The following is an 18921-nucleotide window of genomic DNA, read 5'->3' as shown; positions in this document are numbered from 1 at the left end:
ACCCCAAACCCCGCTCACATCTCCTACTTCATGGTGGACATTCTCCCCTGCACCTCCTGGGTCCCAGCTCCCTCGACCTGCTTTTCGTTCCTTGAGCACACCAGGCTCATTTTGTCCTTCGGGCCCAGGCACTAGTCTTCTGGAAGGCATGGTCCCAGCCCCCCGTCCCTGATATTGGAACGTCCCCCCACCCCCGGAGAAGCCCTCCCCAACCACCCAATGTCAGCAGCCACCCACCCATTTTAGGTTCGCTCATGTAATAACATCTCCCTGTAGCTGACATCTTTTCATTCTTTTTCTCCTTTAATTAGCAGGCAGGCTCCACTAGAGCAGAGACCCCATTTGCCTTCATCTGATGTGTCCACAGGCCTCAGGACAGCTATTCAGCAAATGTTTGTTGAAGGAATGTATTCATGAATAAAGAAATGACGTAGCCAGTCTTTCTAACCTTAACTGCTAAATGTCCAACCAGAAGCAGAGAGACTCGGTCAGTGTGTGTAGCTGTGTCATGGCTGAATGTACATTTGCCTTTGAAACATCAAAACAAACTCTCAGACCCTTAGGGCCCCCTTCCCCAGTGTCTGGAGTTCAGGAATCCGAGTTTGGCAGCTCCCTTGCTTTTAACGGAGTGGTCCTAACATAGACATACTGGAGCAGAGCTTGAACTGGTGCTTCTGCCACTTGCTCTATAGACCTAACTTGCAAATAGCTTTTCCCTGCAGGAACCCTGCCTCTCCTCCCTTTAGTGCTGTCACTGAATCCTGTTCAAGTCCTTTACTAACACAAGTCCCCCTTCCTCGAGAGGGGGAGCCAGCTGCTTCCTTGGTTTTATTGAAATGTATTTAGGGGCTTATGGAAATAACCAAAAATTCTGTTATTTCAGAAATATATGGGAATTTTGTACCTGGTATTTGGCCTCAGTTTGAGTTGCAAATATGGATACATATTGATAAGGTGGATACTTCCATCATCACCGTATCTGTTTTCTAAACCGTATTTATTAATTTTTCTGCTCACACATAGAGCTAAACATTTTTTAACTTGCAACGCTAAGAGCTTGCTGAAAAGAGTTTAGGTTTTTCAAATGTATTAGGTAAACTAAGAGTGTCTCCTTCGGCTTTTTCAGATTACCTGGGTAAGTATTGCTTCGGTGAAGTAAATAAAACTTCAAGAGACTCAAATAGTTGATGAAGCCTTCCACTGATGCTGCAGTGATGGGGAGGCCGGCTTTCTCTCTGGAGTGCTGGCGATTGCTGCCCTAGGAGCTTTACGTTCTTGGCCTGATCAGGAAGCATCTGTCCTCACTTAGAGGACAAAATTTCCTGAGATTTCGTGCTGTTAATATAACAGTATCTCAGGGACTCAGGTATCCTAGAGTTTTTGGAATCTTAGAACAGAAAGGGAAGCCAAGTTCTTCTGAGGTCACCGAGCAACTGGCAGTTGAGGCTGGTTCTTAACTACCTACCCTCTCAGGGTCCTATGCACCATCCTGCGCTTTTATTTATCCCTGACTTCCCTTTTATCTTCCTCAGGTAGCCTGTGATTTTTAATTGCTTATAAAGCTTAAAACTAGTCATTTAACTTGGGGCTGAAGGTTTTTTTTCTAACATGAGATGATTTCCTGTGAGCCCGCCCAGCCCCCACGAGCTGGTGGAAAGCTCTCTCCTCTGGGCATATGTCTTGCACCCTTGACGCTGTGTTTCTTCGCTTTTCAGGGTAACCTGTCAGATTGTACATTCCCTGAAGCAGGGGACTGTGGCCTTATTTGGGGGGGTCTTGTTGAGTTTTTAAAATCCTGAACACTGAATTGTAGATGCGCAGTGCTGTTATGAAACCTTTGTCTCCATAGTGATGGGAGTTGGTCATCCCTTACAGGTTGACCATGGTCATTGTGAAAGTAATTTTGAATTATTATGTTGTCATCATAAAAATTCCAGCTTTCTGCTTCTTCTATACACTTAAAGTCAGGCATCTTCGCAGGAGTTGGTATATTGGCTTATAAGGTTTGCACTTATTTGGCCAAAAAGCTTATTTGAATATAAACAATCAGAATTGTCTCTGCCACTAGTCACAAATGGTGTCTCAATTCCTTATTGTCAAGTTTTCAAAGATATTTTATAATGATCAACCCTGAATTCCACTGTTTTCTGCTTTGAGGAGTGACTGGTCCACCGCTGCCCCATCAAGGCCTTCTTGGTCTGATAATTTGGTCTAATTTTGAGCTGATGTTAGTTATCACCATGGCTACCAGAATGGCCTCTGGGTGATGGGACAAGGTCTCCTTAGCGAGGACCAGCCAGCCTTGCAAGGCCTGACCTCTGCCTGGCTGGTCTCACCACCTCCCATCACTGCCCACACAGCCCTCAAGTTCCAGCCACCACTGACCACATGCCCTCATGCAAGGACGTGCATGTGAGTTTTCACACCTTTCTGCTTTTCCCTGATTGGTCACCTCTGCCCAGAACCCTCTCCGGTCTTCTTTCTCTAAATACAACTCAGGAGGTGACAGGTGTGAAGTGGATTGAGTTGGGAATGAGGAGGAAGGTGGTGTCCTGATCCCCAGCATGAGCAGCTGGACGGATGGACACCTACTGACATGGAGAAGACAGAAGTGGAGCAGGTGGGGGGCTGGGAGGGCGTGGTGGGGTCAGTGCTTTGGATGGAGAAGTGTTCGGTGTCAGGTGCCTCTGAAATACCCAGGGAAGTGAGGAGAGCAGTGGAGTTGTGTCTGTGGGTCTGAAGCTTAGAGAGGTCAGAGTGAAGAGCCTGTATCTTGGATGTGCCATTGTATTTGAAACCGAGTGAAGGAGCTCTGATTCTAAAGAGAGTTTAGAAACAGGATGAGAAGGTGGGTGTGAAGAGCAAATGGAAGTGAGGTAGAGGGAGGAGGAGCGTCAAGAGTGTGTCAGAAACAGAGAATTCAGAGATGCGAGGGGGCGTCACATGGATTTATTGCCTTACAGGGGGGTGGCCGGTCACCTTAGTAAGATTTACTAGAATATTGGGGAATACTCTGAAGGGTGAGTGGGGGGGAGGGCGTGGTGGCAGCACAGGGAGGAAATTCCTTCCAGAAGCATGGCTGTGAGGAAGGGTAGGGCCATGCTGGAGGGGTGGAGGTGGGGGTTGTAGGAGGGTAGAAGGCAAGGTCAGGAGCAGTCGTTTGGGGTGAGTGTGTGTGTTTGTGTGTGTGTGTGTGTGTGTGTGTGTGTGTGTGTGTGTGTGTGTGTGTAATGGATGATACTGGGGCTTTTTTAAAATGCAGATAGAATCCAGTAGAGGGGGTTAGGGGATATTACTGTCTTTTTATTTGCTTGATGTTGGTGGTTTTGGTGGATCAGTGGATGGTATCCAGGAGTCACAAATACTTAAGCTGAGTATATAAAGGTCTACTGGCCTCTCTTCTGTACATTTACGTTTGAAATACAAAAGGGGGGAAAAAAAGCTCGTTTTTTGGTGTTTTTTTTTTTTAAATAGTCTGTTAGTCTTACAATCCTCTAGGCAGGCAACTGGCCTGAAGGGTTTTTCTTTATGAAGTGCTTTGTTATTCTGTAGGAATCCTGTTTTATATGTAAAGGACAGAGATGTTTATAGAGCATTTTCCTGCACTAAAGTCCTAGGTCTGTGTCTTAATAGAATATCACTGAATTTTCTTATCTGCAAGAGAGGTAGGTACGTGAATTTGAATGCAGAAGCTAATTTAGCAGTCATTTGTTTAGGAGATGTTAAATTTAGAGATGCTACTTCTAAAAGTGGAAAAGATGAGGATAAACTGACTTTTTTCTTCTGCAGAGTAAAAAATTAGAGCTGAAAAGGAACAAAGCCTGAAACGCACATGCCAATGACCCATTTGTCATAGGTGAAATGAATTGGGAATGATTTCATTCACACCTGCACAATGCCGCCTTTTAAGCTGACTACCATTTCTTTTGGCAGTCATTTAATAAATACATCCCTGAGAAGAGGCATAATGAAATACAATTTATGTTTCTTGAAAAGATAAAGGACCCCTCTGGCCGTCATCCCAGTACACGTAGTAAATGTCTTTACGCCAGCTTTTAGGGTTTGGAGTTCCTGGGATCCCAGACCTTTTTAAGCTGAAGCAAAACACAATTAACAAGGTAAGTTTAATATAAAGAAAGGGCACAGTTTAAGCCAAAGCTAAGCATAAGCATTTTGTATCACTTTCCGTTTGTGACTGCAGGTCATGGTGTTACTTCCAGTAACTGAAATGACTAACAGTTATAGGTAGTCCGGAGTGAATCTATCAGAAGAGAAGGGAACATTGGAAAATAGTCATCTGTAGTGAGTTGGAAAGGAAAATATACAATATCAAGTGGCAAGGGTCATCCAAGAAAGCAGCGAATGAGTATCTTATGAAAAAAGAAAAAAACCAAAACAGTGTAAATATCATGAAAATCTAATTTTAAAAAATGTTTTGGCATTTGGGTGTAAGATTGGAGGTGTACACTATAGAATTATTAAAGTAAGGACTGTATTTAGAGGCTTATGATTTTCACTGTGTGCCATTTAAAAATCAGTTTATTGATTGCTTATATTGGCATGTGGGTAGGGAGGAAGATTATTTTTTAAAAAGTTTTGAAATTGAATTTACCGATTGAGGCTGTCGATACTGTTTACTCATAGGTAAGCTTATGCCCTTTCAGATATGTGGAATTAAATATTGATTCTAGTGAGATCCCAGAATTTAAAAGCCTTATATTTTTAAGGTTTCTTACTTTACTATCTCTCAACAGCAAGGGAGGTTTTATTTCATTACAATTAGTCAAAAAAACAGCAATGATTTTTATTCCTTGTATTATGAATATAGTGCTGGGGGAAATGATATACCTAGGAAATATTTGACAAGGGCATAAGATTTTATTTGAGGTTTGAGGTTCTGTGATTTATGTGATGTGGGACAGGTAAGGTTTTATCCGGTGTATTCATAGGTAGAAAATAATGGTAGGTTATTTTACTGTTTAAGTAGTTGATAGGTGGTTCCTGGGCTATGTCCATTTTGCATTTTTATTCAGCTTTTGTAGAGCTGGCTCTCTGCCTTCGGGAAGAGGCATGGAATTAAAGACAAAAGCCCTGGTTTTTGTTCACTATGAATGGTTTCATAGTGAAAGTCAAAACTGGGATTATTCCTTTACTGATTTTGCTCTTCTATTTCATATATAGTGAATCCTGGGGCTAATGTCATGTTTAGAAAGATTTTTATTTTAACACGTATTTAACCACATTTTCAAGTTTAGAGTACACTGACGTGAGATGTATAATACCACAACGACTTTTGTGTAAAAAGTCCTTAGGTTTAAAAAGTAGTAAGGAAGTTGGGAGAAGATGGTGAAAGAGGCAGCAGGTTTGTCAGCTTAACCGGAAAGATCTCAAGTCTCTGGCCGTTCACTGCCCCCTGCACCACCCCCAGCCCATCCCCTACCCCCACCTCACTTAGTCATCACTGATTTCTAGTCCGAACCCCTTGTTTTATGGAAGAGGAAGTGGGAGAGTAAAAAAAAAAAATTTGTCACCCAAGACCATACATGGCAACTTATTTGCTGCTGATTATTTTCTTGTATTATATCTATGAAGATTATACATAGATTTTAAAGTGATTTTTAAATTTTGAGCTATGATTCTGGTTTTCTGCTTCTGTGACAGTTTTGACATCTAATTACTAAGTTATAGCCATTATCTGCTGAAACACAGATAATAACAACAGAGAACCCTAAGTAGGATATTCATAGAAGATAGAAAATATTGAAGGTATTCAGATTTCTTCAATAATATGATTTATATGCTAGAACTGTCCTGTCTAGAAAAAACTAAGCATCTTCTTAAAATATGCTTTTTCTAATAGTCATTTATGTTTTACTTGGTAGATTCATGACCATGGCTTTTACGTTACTCTTTTATAGAGATTCTCTAAACAACCTGAACATTTTCTTTTTTGTGTTTCTGGAAGACCTTTACAACTACTGATAAAAGCATTAGACTGTGAACAGAACAATAGTGTGTGTTACCTTGAGAGATTTGATTTTGAAAGTTGTAACTGAGTTCTGTTTTCTATTTCTAAAGAGTAGAAATATCTACTCTTTACCCACCCACTTAAGAGAGATCTTAACAGTGGTTAAAAACTATAAGGAAGAGCTATTACACTTTTAAATGCATAGTTATATAATAAATGGGGTTGATTTTATTTAGTCATTCATTAAATTATTATTGAAATACCCACTATGTTCTAGTTTTCAGATATAAACAAACATGATTTCCCCCCTTGAGTATATGGGAAGGAGGTTGAGAGATGGCTGAATAATAATAAAATTTGATGCATTATGGGAAGGAAACAATAAGGCACAATTAGGATAACTGTGCAACAAGGGAAAGCCTCTCTCAGCCAACACTTGAGGAATGAGGAGTCAGGCACTTGAAGAGCAGAGGAAAAAGTATTCTCAGCAAACAGAACAGCGTGTCTAGAAAACCCTGAAGCAGAACAAAGCCCTGATGTGGTTTACACGCTGCAAGGAGACCACGTGGCTGGATCACGGGTGGATTGCCAGATGGGCAGTGCCGCTGGGTGTCAGTAGGGTGTTGAGGCCTCAGCTTAGCCTTGAAGGCCATGGGAATTAAGAGTTTTGATGTTAACTTCAAGCACATTGGGACGTTATTAAAGGATTTTCTGAAGTGAGTGATATGACTGGATCTGTGTTTTATGAAAGTCAACAGAATAGAGGTGGATAGGAATCGAGGCAGTGAAAAGGGAGTTATTGAAGGATTTCAGGGAAGAAATGATGGCTGGCCTAGTGGCTGGGGACCAATGCAAGATATGTTTTGTAAAGATATATATTTTAGTATACATATATATATATAATATATATATATATTTGCAAAATTAAATATTTTGCAAAACTTTCTGTTGTATATTAATAAGGAAGACAAGGGAAAGGAAAACGTCAGGGGTGACTTGTGGAATTCTGGCTTGAAGGAATGGCATTGCCACTTATTGAGGTGGGGAAGATGGGGAGGGGAGAGAAATCAACAGGTGCCTGTGAGGTGTCCGTGAGGAGTGTCCAGTGCGCAGTTGGACACTAGTCTGAAAGCTCAGGACAGAGGTTTGGACCAGAGATGTGAATATGTGAGCCGTTGGCATGTGGGAAGTATTTAAAGCTCTGGGGAAAATGATATAAAGAGAAGAGGAGTGAGTTTTCTGGAGCATTCCCACATTTAGAGGTTGGATAAGGAGTAACCTGTAACAGTGAATGGAAAGGAGTCGCCAGAGAGATAGGAGGAAAGCAGGAGAGTGTGGGGTGTTCTGAATCATGTTGACAAGGAAAGTCTCATCGCCTGAGTTGGGGCTGCTATGAGGTCGGATGGGACAAGGACAGGCAAGAGTGGCTTATCCTCTGTAGTGGCCACAAGAGCAACCCCGATGGAATCAGGCTGGAGTGGTGGCAGAGAAAGAGGAAATGAGGAAGTGAGACAGGGTCGACAAGACTTTTGAGAAGTTACGAGTAGAGAGCAGGGAAATATGGTAGTAGCTGCCAGAGGATGTGAGATCAAGAGAAGGCTACTTTGTTTTAGTAAGATGGGAGCCACTCAAGTCTGTGTTTGGGTAGAATTTTAATCTGTAGAATGTGTATTAGATTCGGTGTGGGCTGGTTTACTGAGGTGCAAACAAGACAGAAGGATTCTGTCTTGTGTGACCATCCAGAGCAGGTGGGCTGCCCTCCGTGAGGTCATCCTGGGACCCCGGCTGAGGGGGGCGGCTCTGGCATCCTCCTCAACTTGGGGCTTCCATGATCAGGTCTGTAGTAATGACATCAGTCATTATTTTCCAGACAATGGGAAGGGGAAATCTAGGGCAAGTGACTTTCTTTTTATGAAGATGGCCTAAATATTGAATATATTTTCTCCATTGTATCATGGGTCCAGACTTAATCACATGGCCCCAACTCATTGTGGTCTCCAACTGGTTGGAGGCATGCCAGCTGAAACTGAAAGTTTGATTACTAAAAGAAAGATGGAAAAAATAGATTCTGGAGAGAGTCTATTTCACCCACAGACTCTGGGCTCCTTGAAGGTAGGTAGGGTATAGGGGGTTACAACATATTTATCTCTCCCTCTAAACCAGGAGCAGTGCTTGACTTCTATTTGGTACTCAATAAGGGTTGGGTGAGTTGAACTGATTATTAAAATTAATCCTCCCCCTCCTAAAAGGTAAAATTCAACTCTAGGCTCTGAATTACACAATCACCACCTCTCCCTCCCCCTCCACTATTTTTTCTATAGACTTGACACTTTGCAGTATAAGCATAAAAATGTGAATATCATATTTGCCTTCAAGATTTGCTTGAAAATCTAAAATGTAAGAAGGAAAGAGAAAATGTCTTAGTTTTATGTAGATCCCTATCTGGCTTTGCATTTGGACTTGATATTTACATTTACATTGGGTAACTGAGCACATGCCAGGTTGACAGGTCTTTCATTCAACAGACAGAATAGCTGGTGATTGTAAAAAGTAACCTTAAACAGAAAGCACAGATACCACATTTAGTTTATAAGATAGATTGGTATTTGTAATGTTTCCCTCTTCAAATTATTAAGCATCTTCCAATGTGTATTGTGAAAATAGGAACTAACTGGTAGTTTTACTATGGAGTTTTATTTTTCATAAAAATTCTACTCATACTAACGGGTGTATCATTTGCTTAAAGTATCACACTAGCCCTTTGCTCATGGTATTTTTACCATAAAATTAGAATTAGGAAGGGAAATTATGTGATTATCTGAGATATTCACTTTTGAGATATGTACCACATGGCTAAGATGAGAAATTACTTAAAATGACATGGTGACCACTGGTACAGCAGCTCTCTTGCTGCTTAGAGCAAAAAATGGCTTTAATTATAGCAGCATGTCTATTAGTAGTAGGAAGAAGTAACAGCAAGAAATAGGTTCTTTTTTTTTTTTTTTTTTTTTTTTTTTTGCAGTACGCGGGCCTCTCACTGTTGTGGTCTCTCCCGTTGCGGAGCACAGGCTCCGGACGCACAGGCTCAGCGGCCATGGCTCACGGGCCCTGCCGCTCCGTGGCATGTGGGATCTTCCTGGACCAGGGCACGAACCCGTGTCCCCTGCATTGGCAGGCGGACTCTCAACCACTGCGCCACCAGGGAAGCCCTACTTTTTTTTTTTTTTTTTTAAATAGGTTCTTTAAATGTGATCATGTTCAATGCTCTCATTTGGCAGATGTGGAAACTGAGGCACAAAATACTTATGTCTTGATGAGTAAATTATAAGGAGATGCCAGTTATATTTTAGGGCATCCTTTTTAGGATGTAAGAGCAGATTATTCTATGTCAGGATCTGTTGTTTGAGTTCCTGATGGGATATGAGATGGACAAACTTCTTCAACACTCAACGGGAAATAGGAGGGAACCAGGAAGAAGCCTTTGAGAGTGAACTTGTGACGAGCGGTAGAGGTGATGCTACCTGGCCTCCCTCCGCTGTGGCCAGGGCTGGTCCAGTGTGCGACAGGTTCCTCAACACCGAAGAAGCCACTGATGTACTGTGGTTACTTGTTCAAAAGGGAACAACAGGGACTTCCCTGGTGGCACAGTGGTTAAGAATCCACCTGCCAATGCAGGGGACACGGGTTCAAGCCCTGGTCCGGGAAGATCCCACGTGCCACAGAGCAACTAAGCCCATGCGCCACAACTACTGAGCCTGCGCTCTAGAGCCCATGAGCCACAACTACTGAGCCTGCGCTCTAGAGCCCGTGCGCCACAACTACTGAGCCTGCGCTCTAGAGCCTGTGAGCCACAACTACTGAAGCCCATATGCCTAGAGCCTGTGCTCCGCAACAAGAGAAGCCACCACAATGAGAAGCCCGCGGCACCGCGATGAAGGATAGTCCCCGCTCACTGCAAGTAGAGAAAGCCCGCGTGCAGCAACGAACACCCAATGCAGCCAAAAATAAATAAATTTATTTATTTAAGAAGAAAAGGTAATAACAGTTATGGGAAAATCACAGAGGGGAAGGGCGTTTGTTCACAGAAGAATGGATGGATTCACCAGTGTGGAAGGGCAGAGCAGGGCCCCTGGGAAGGGGAAAGGGATGAGAAAGTGCTTCCACTTCCATTACTAGATCATCCTTGCCAGAGTTTAAAATGTATCTCCAGCTGATTCAGAAATTCATTTTTCTGAAATTAAACGTATCTAAGTTAGGTAATTATTATGATGGTAATGTCGTTTCACGGTCATCTGTGGCAAAAATCTAATAGGAATAAAGCCCGTGATGGTTCCAAATCAGCATTTACTACTAAATGTTCCTTTTGAGACGTCGACGGGCACCCGTCCTTGTGGTGAATTGGACAAGGCTGTTGTTAGGTATGTGTGGCGGGATCATGTTTTGGTTCTTAGCGTTTCTCCATCTTTCCTGTGCTGGTTCCCTTCAGCCGTTCACTGTAACCTCCTGCCTTTCTAGCCTGCCTGGGGGAGGTCATGGCACCGAGTGATGGGCCCTTCCCGCTTTCTGCTTGCAGAACAATCGACCATGACAACCGAATCGGGATCAGACTTGGAGTCGAAGCCGGAGCAGGAGGCCGAGCCCCAGGAGAGTCACGTGGGGGCACAGCTTGAGGCGCAGCCGGGAGCCGAGCCGGGCACTGAGGAGCAGCCCCAGGCACTGGAGCAGTTGGAGGAGGGGGCAGCGCACAGCACGCCCGCGAGGAAGGAGGTAAGCCTGGACCACCCCGCACTTGCGAGCATCCTCCCCCAAATCCCGTGAAAGAATGTTTGCTGAGCTTTTCCAGGCTCTGCTCTGACCTTGGCCTCTTAGCACTAGAGGGAACCACCAGGGGTCGTCTGCTTGGCCCCTTCTGGTCCTGGGCAGATGGAAAGTTATGCTATTTTAAGGCTTTCAGTGAATGACATTCCACAGCCTTGCTTGGTGACGCCTTCCTTTGATGAAAGCATTTGAACTCACACTGAAATCTGGACTGCAGATCAGTGGTTTTTGTCTGGGTTTACAGGGAGGCTAGACACTGCACTGTCGGCTCTAATTATGCACCCGGTTGTTTATTTAAGCCTTGGGTTCAGAGCTCTTGTGATTTTTCCCTGGGGCCACTCTGACCCTAAGGTTGCCATCTACTCATAGTGGGTGTTCGTGCCTCTTTCCCTCTCCCATGGACATGTCTATTTTCAACTCTGTTACCTAAACATGTTTAAGTTGTCATGGATATGTGATTATTCCTTTTAAAAGCTTTCCTACAAAATATAAAGCACAGTTTATACCCGGGCCTTGAATGAATCCGTGTGTAAATTTCTTTGGCTTGAAACTTCAAACCTGGAATCAGCATGTTTTAGGGTCCCGACTCATGGGTTAAGGAAATCTGGGAGTCCCTACGCATAGTTGACCTCTTACAGGTTGGAAGTATTTGTGTCAAGCCAGAAATTCTAGAAGATGCTAAGAGACATGAAGCCGGCATGTCTTTGGAAAACACAACACGTTGGTATAGCCTTAAACTACTATGTGTTTACAGCCTGATTATTTTATTTCTTTTCCCATGGTATTTAAGTTCTGCTTTTAAATGATATAAAGAGTAATGTTTATTTTCATGCTCTGTAAGTAGATACTCTGATCTCAGACATTTTGTGTAGGGAGCTGGGGGTTATCCTTCAACTTGTCGAACAGAATCAAAGGAACAGGTGTTGTCATCATGGTTTTCCTTTATTTTTTCTTTTTGTGGAGACGTGATGGTGGTAGTGTTTTGTTTGTTAATTTTCAAATCTTCAGAAGTTTAAAATTACTCTACTGGATTTTTCTCTCTTCTTTCCTGTTAACTCTGAAATGAAATAAATGTGAAAGTGGGGGAAATTGGAGAGAAGGAAGAGCTTCCATACCCAGACATGATTAGACGTGTATTTAATAAGTGGATTGACTTTCTGTAGTCAGACATTTGTAACTAAAGAGGAGTGACTTGAAGCCACCAGAGGGAAAGGTGACTGGTGGGAGAGTCACGAGACTGTAGCCCTGCCTCCCCGCTGGTTATCTCAGTGATCTCAGAACTCTTTTGAGTCCTCTGGACCTCCGCTTAACTCATTTACAGAACGAAGAGATCAGAAAAGATAATTTTCTAAGATTCTTACACTCTCAGATTCTCTGATTCACACCAGGTGCCCAATTATGTTCGAGGTAGAATGAAGTGTACTTTGGTATCTCGTGATGATTAAAGTGTGGGCTTTGGCTGGATCTGAATTCCAGTTGACTAGTTTGGTGACCTTGAGAAAGCTGCAACTGTCAATATGGTCTTACTCTCCAGCCCATGAACTTTAGCCACCAGGGTGGTGGTATATTCATGAGAGAGGAAATTTCGTGCTTATGTAAGGGGCCTAAACTGAGTTTCAGAACATATCTTCCTCTGGACTTGCAGAGTGTATTTGCAGACCATGGAAGCTATGGTCTGGCCCTTGGGTTGAATGTGCATTGATGGTCATTTGATACATAGAAAAGGGGCAGAGAAAGAGTTGTTGGAGAGGAGTGCACAGGGAGACCGCCGAGGGGACTGACTCAGGGGAGGATTTTATTGTTCATAGGATGTCCTCTGCAGTTCTGAGTCTAGCTTGGACTGGACTGTTGTGATTTGAAAGCAGATTAAAGCTTTTGGACAGATTTGATCTGTTCTTATACTAGCTCATTACAGTGAAGGGGGAAGCAGACTTAAGGGATTACTTTGTAGTGAATTTCAGTGCTGCTGGCTTCATTGAATTGAGTGAGAGCTAAATCACATATTTTAACAGGGGCTTCCCTGGTGGCACAGTAGTTGAGAGTACGCCTGCCGACGCAGGGGACGCGGGTTCGTGCCCCAGTCCGGGAAGATCCCACATGCCGTGGAGTGGCTGGGCCCGTAAGCCATGGCCACTGAGCCTGTGCGTCCGGAGCCTGTGCTCCGCAACGGGGAAAAAAAAAAAACTTTAACAGTTGTAAAATTACTGAGAAGATTAATACTTGAAGCTATGTAGGCCTTACAATTTATAAGATACCTGGTATGTTTATGGGACAGTTATGGGTCATGGAGTAAAGGAGGATCCAGTGAATGAAAGAAGCAGAATACATTAGGTTAAATCTTAGATGCTTTATTTGTTTTTAAGGCTTATACTACCCAGTGCCTTTTTTTTTCCAGTTGAAGTATAATTGATTTACAATGCTGTGTTAGTTTCAAGTGTACAGGAACTTGATTCATTTATACATATATATACATATTCCTTTTCCGATTCTTTTCCATTATAGGTTACTATAGATAATATAGTTCCCTGTGCTGTACAGTAGGTCCTTGTTTATCTGTTTTATATATAGTAGTGTATATTCGTTAATCGCAAATTCCTAATCTATCCTTCTACCACCCTTTCCCCTCCAGTAACCATAAGTCTTCTCACTATGTCTGTGAAAGCCGATGCCTTTTTAAAAAGTCAGGAGCCCATTTTTGTACCCTCCTTTGCTTAGTGGAATCTTGATGGCATTTGCTAAGAACTTAGCACTTCTAATGTAAATCCTTGAGTCAAACTGAAATAAGGCCCTATGGGTACATTTAAACTGCAGAAGTTATTTAAGTGTAACTGTTAGCATTATAAGTATTTATATATGTATATCCATTCCTAATATCCTAATTCAGACATCCCTCATCCTTTAGGAAATAGGAAAGCCTGTTTCTAAAGTGTTCTGTTATTGCCTGAGCAATGCAATATTTATTTCCTATCTTGCAATGAAAACTGTCCATTGTTTGCTCCTCACAGGTCGCTGACAAGGACCAGGAGTTTGCCGGGGGACCTGCCAAACAGCCTGAATATCAGCAATTTGAAGACGATAAACTTTCTCAGAAATCATCTAGCAGCAAACTATCTCGATCTCCATTAAAGATTGTCAAAAAGCCTAAAAGCATGCAGTGCAAAGTGATACTTCTGGATGGATCAGAATATACCTGCGATGTAGAGGTAAATGTACATTTTAAAACTTTTTTTTTGTCCCAGATATTGAGAGCTAGGAAATATTGCTGTAAAGCATACAAGGTGCCTCTTTGTTTTTCCAGAACTTTGGAAAATTACTCAGACCCAGTTTCTAAACACAAAATTATTTCTGAAGTCTCTCAAAGAGGATCGAATTACTGAAAATACTTATAAGGTCCCCAAAATGTTACAATCAAGAGAAAAATGTGGTCTTTAATAAAAATAAAGAAGAAGAAATCTCTAATACTTTCCATGGTAGGAAAAACATTTTGGAGGCCTTAAAAATCAAGTGTTCTTTAATATCCTGGCTATGAGCTAGCATTGAAATGAATGTTACCTTTTCTGTTTGCATAACTTATGGCCAAGTTGTTAATTGGTAGAAACTTGTAGATTTCTGTATACAGGAGCTGTAGGATGATTTGAACTGTGAATGTCCTTTTCTTGCTTGGAGAATGGGTAGTTTTTAAAATGCACATGGTGGTGGGCATTGCAGCTCGAGTGTGAAAGGGTGTGCTCCTCTGTGTTTTTTTGCAAAGAAAACAAAAATTCTTCTGAGAGAAGGGGCAGGTGAATGACTTTTGTCAGAGATGTTTGGCCAGACCAAGTTAACAAGTGAGAGCGACACAGGCTGTTGAGAGTGGCGGCGATGGATGGTTGTTAAGCTCCCGAGTATCACGGGGACACAGGCAGGGTGTGAACTCTGGCTGGAGAATCAGGTCTGCCCCATCCACCACGTACCGCATCTTTTCCCCCGAGCTGGGAGGGAGCAGCTTGCTCTTTTTGCAAGTTGATTCCATTTCAGATTGAATATTTTCATTCAGAGAGCTACTCTCCCACCTCCAGCCCCTTGCCCTTGGTCCTACATGGGCACCGCACATCCCTCTGTGCCAGCCCCGCCCACCACATGCCTCCACTGGTCCCCTCTTCTGCCCGGGGTGTTGAGAATCTGCTGGCTCCGCAGCCAGCGTACATCTGTGTGTGGTCATGCATTTCCGTTTCTCTTTTCTCAAGACACAGCCAGCAGCAAGCCCACCTGATCCCCCATGGTCCACGTTCATTTGTCTCCTCTTTCTCTGCCCACAGCCCCCGTTTCATTCCTTATAGTTTGTATAATGCACTCATGCACCAGTGCTTTTCTTGGAACAGAAGATTCAAATCCATTTCATGTTGATAACATACATCATTTAGGGTGGGGGTGGGTTATCAAATTATTACAGATTGCAGGGACGTAGAAAAAAAGTTTTAGATAAACCCTTAGATCAAAAGAGATTCAGTCTACCATATATTAATTTAGAGAATTTTTGTTATCCTATAACCTGACAAATATTAGTGGGTTACTACAGGGAATAAAATATATGTTCTAAGGTTTGCAATGCACAGGTCCATTTCTTGCATTTCGCTGGCTCTGATTTTGGCTAATTTCTTAGCCCAAAGTGTTTGATTATTGATTTAGATGTTTAGTCTGGAAATGAGAAGATCCGATAATATACTTTTACCTGGGTTTTACTATGAAGCTTAAAGCACTTCTGTAACCTTTAACGAGGTTGCATTTTTCCAGTGTGGATCTCCCTTCCGGAAAAATCATCGAAGTCAAGAGGAGCTTTTTTCCTTAACTTGGAGTCAAGTCTTTCTACTGATTGTATTTATGTAATGGGATAAATAGGTTTCCCTGGCAGTCCTCTAGTCACGATTACCAGAGTTTTCTGAAGAACAGTCTAGAAGAAAGTTGATAGTGTTTCCTGTAGGGAGAATAAATGCCTCAGGGCTGACCCCAGTGCATATCATTGCTGGTCCTTTTGCTAAATTTATTTTATATCCCGTGCTTCAAATTCATTCCAGCTAATCTGTGTCTTTCAGTACAGCACTTTTGGTTTGTAATTAACTCTGGGTACCATTCAGTGTTACTTTTAATGTCACTGTGAAGATTGTGAGTGCCATGGCAATGTTGGTCAGCTATTTTCTTTTATAATAAGGTATTTTCATGAATTGGACAGATTCTTAAGAGTAACTTTTTTTCTGGGACACACAAATCCTTGTCAGCAGAATATTCTCAGTGTCACAACAGAAGAAGTTGTGGCCACTACTGACATCCCGACAGCCATGGGAAGATAGAGAAACATGGAGATGCTGAAGTGAAATGGGTTTGTGTGTCACCGACTAGCTGGATAAGAAAAATGGGTCGTGAATCGGTGACGTGGTTCTCAAGGTGGCGATGAGATGCTAGTTGAAAAAGCAGATTCAAAATGCTGGGCTTCCCTGGTGGCGCAGTGGTTAAGAATCCACCTGCCAATGCAGGGGACACGGGTTCAAGCCCTGGTCCGGGAAGATCCCACATGCCACGGAGTATCTAAGCCCGTGAGCCACAACTACTGAGCCTGCGTTCTAGAGCCCACGAGCCACAACTGTTGAGCCTGCACGCCACAACTACTGAAGCCCATGCGCCTAGAGCCCGTGCTCCACAACCAGAGAAGCCACTGCAATGAGAAGCCTGCATACTGCAACGAAGAGTAGCCCCCACTTGCTGCAACTAGAGAAAACCCGCATGCAGCAACGAATACCCAACGCACCAAAACAAAACAAAACTATGAAAAGTAAAGCTTTGCTGGTGAGGTACACGGGGTCTAGCAGGTAAACAGGTTGAAAAACATTGTCCTAGAGAAGGTGTCCTTCAGCCTTTACTCTTCTCAAAACTGAGTTGTTAACTGAATCTTGGATGAAGGCACAGCACACATGCAAAAACAGCTCAACAACTTTTTTAAGTGATAAGGGCTTCAGAAGTAAGGAGCAGCCCATGTGTCAGAATCCAGGTTTCTTAAATGGATGGTGTGGACACTGTTTAGCAGGAGGGCAGGTAAAACTTCTGTTTTTAAAGATCAAGTGCAAAACAGAAATAGGTTTGGAGGAAGGGCCAGGCAGACTTAGTAACAGTTCTGGTGAAACTCATCTTTGGGTTTAAGGTGATTACAAACCCAGCAGGAACCAGCAGTGCAGTGTGGCTGTCAAGAATGTTGTCGAAATCACAGGCTGCTTCCGGGGAGTGTAGTGCCTAGTTTGTGGAAGGCAGTGAGTGAGTCGTCCCCGTTCCCCTGCTGGGAGGTCCCATTTGTGTAATTCACACGTGATACACATGCTCCAGAGCAGCCAGACTGGGGAGTGATTGCAAGGAACTTCTTAAATCTTCTGAGCCTCATTTTCCTCGCCAGGAAAATAGGGGTGAAATAGGCATTATTGAGAAGATTAAAGCAGATAACTAATTTACACTCTCTGGGATGTAGCAGATTCTTGATAAATGGTACCAGTTTAACAACGGTAATAGCAGTGAACTCCGACTTAAGCTTATTCAGCAGAGAATTACAGGATGGTGAGTAGTTTGAAACCTTCCCATGCGAAATGATTTGAGAAAGAATGTGTTGAAAATGGAAAAAAGATTAGGAGGAGACAGGATGCCTACTTACAGTTACTTGGAAGGGTTGTCATTGAATGTCATAACATTTTTTAACGTATAGGAAGTAAAACTTAGGAAGAAGTTATAGGAAGTCAGATTTTAAATAAGCAGAAAAAGAATGTTTTAAAGTGGTCAGTGTCAACCTCGTGATGATGTGTGCTCTGCTGTTGGGATTCCAGCAGAAAGCACAGGTGCATCTCTGATAACCAGCAGCTCCTGGGTGTAATCTCAGACCCAGTGGCTTCTCCTGCCCCTTCCTGCTCTAAGATCACAGAGAGAAGAGGCACCAAGCTCTGAATGAAGAAGCAGGATGGCCTCCACGACCCCTGCCCCCAACACCTGCCGTTGTGAATTACGAACAGGATGCAGGAGACGATAACAGGCATAACGTTTGTTGCATTGAATAAGGCATCAAAAAAGGCATTTTATTTTAATGAACTCTCTATGCCTAGCTGTTATTCCCCTGTGGCTTACTTTATGCCTTCATTATAGTTCTTTTTTGTTTTGAAAGCACAAGGTAGCATTTCCCCTTGCCCAGCAGTGCTACAGCGCCCCCCTCCCCGCCCCCCCACCGTGTTCTGATGGGAGGACCTTACCGATTGTCCTGGAGTTTTCCAATTTCCCTCTAGCAATAGGCTTAGATCATTGTGGCATTCAGTGTTTTTCCATTTGAGAGCTGTTTTTCCTCAGTAATTTTTTTTCAAACTCCTAGCCTTGATTATCTAAAATATAAAAAGATCTTACAGGACTTAACAGGTTAAGAATCCGCCTGCCAATGCAGGGGACACGGGTTCGAGCCCTGGTCCAGGAAGATCCCACATGCCTTGGAGCAACTAAGCCCGTGGGCCACAACCACTGAGCCTGCGCCCTAGAGCCCTCGAGCCACAACTACTGAAGCCCGGGAGCTTAGAGTCCATACTCCGCAACAAGAGAAGCCCCCGCAATGAGAAGCCCGCGCACCACAACAAAGAGTAGCCCCTACTCGCCTCAACTTAGAGAAAGCCCACGCACGGCAATGAAGACCCAAAGCAGCCAAAAATACATAAAATTAATTAATGAATTGAAAAAAGATCTTACTATGAGTAAAATACAAGAAAGGATCTTACAATAAGTAATTTGATATACACGTTTGGGCAATGTTTGCAGGCTACCGGATTGTCACATATGCCAACATAATCGCTAATACTGCTAGTCCCTTCTTGTCATTTTTACTGGACCATTAGGAAATGTAGGCTACTTCCTATGGCCAGTTTGTCATCATGTTGCCGTTTATTTCCTGAACATGAATTTTAAGAGAGAAAATAAACAAAAGTACCCCCTTCACAGCAGCGGAAGCAGTGCTTATCGTGTTTATTTCACATACATTTCAATCCCATTACTTCTGGCTTCCTGGACTCATCTGAGTCTGATCAGTCAGATGAATTTCCTGATGACCATCCAGTTAGAAATGTTTCATTCTATCTAGTCTGATATGG

General features: G+C 42.9%; 1 protein-coding gene across 50 annotated transcripts in view; it reads left to right on the top strand.

The window, feature by feature from the left end:
- The window catches only part of EPB41L3 (erythrocyte membrane protein band 4.1 like 3), a 223223-nt gene that overhangs the window by 125293 nt on the left and 79009 nt on the right, over positions 1-18921 (top strand). For 45 of the 50 annotated variants that reach the window (XM_067015584.1, XM_067015585.1, XM_067015569.1 and 42 more), the window contains exons 2-3: positions 10542-10735; positions 13792-13989. In XM_067015584.1, the coding sequence (XP_066871685.1) occupies positions 10542-10735; positions 13792-13989 (392 nt within the window). The remainder of the gene's footprint in view (positions 1-10541; positions 10736-13791; positions 13990-18921) is intronic. The other 5 variants (XM_067015583.1, XM_067015616.1, XM_067015615.1 and 2 more) reach the window with 1 other exon arrangement.

The sequence above is a fragment of the Kogia breviceps genome, chromosome 15, assembly GCF_026419965.1.
Source record: "Kogia breviceps isolate mKogBre1 chromosome 15, mKogBre1 haplotype 1, whole genome shotgun sequence".
Lineage (NCBI taxonomy): Eukaryota > Metazoa > Chordata > Mammalia > Artiodactyla > Physeteridae > Kogia > Kogia breviceps.
Note: the sequence above shows the minus strand (reverse complement) of the source record. Positions and strands in the feature narration are given on the sequence as shown.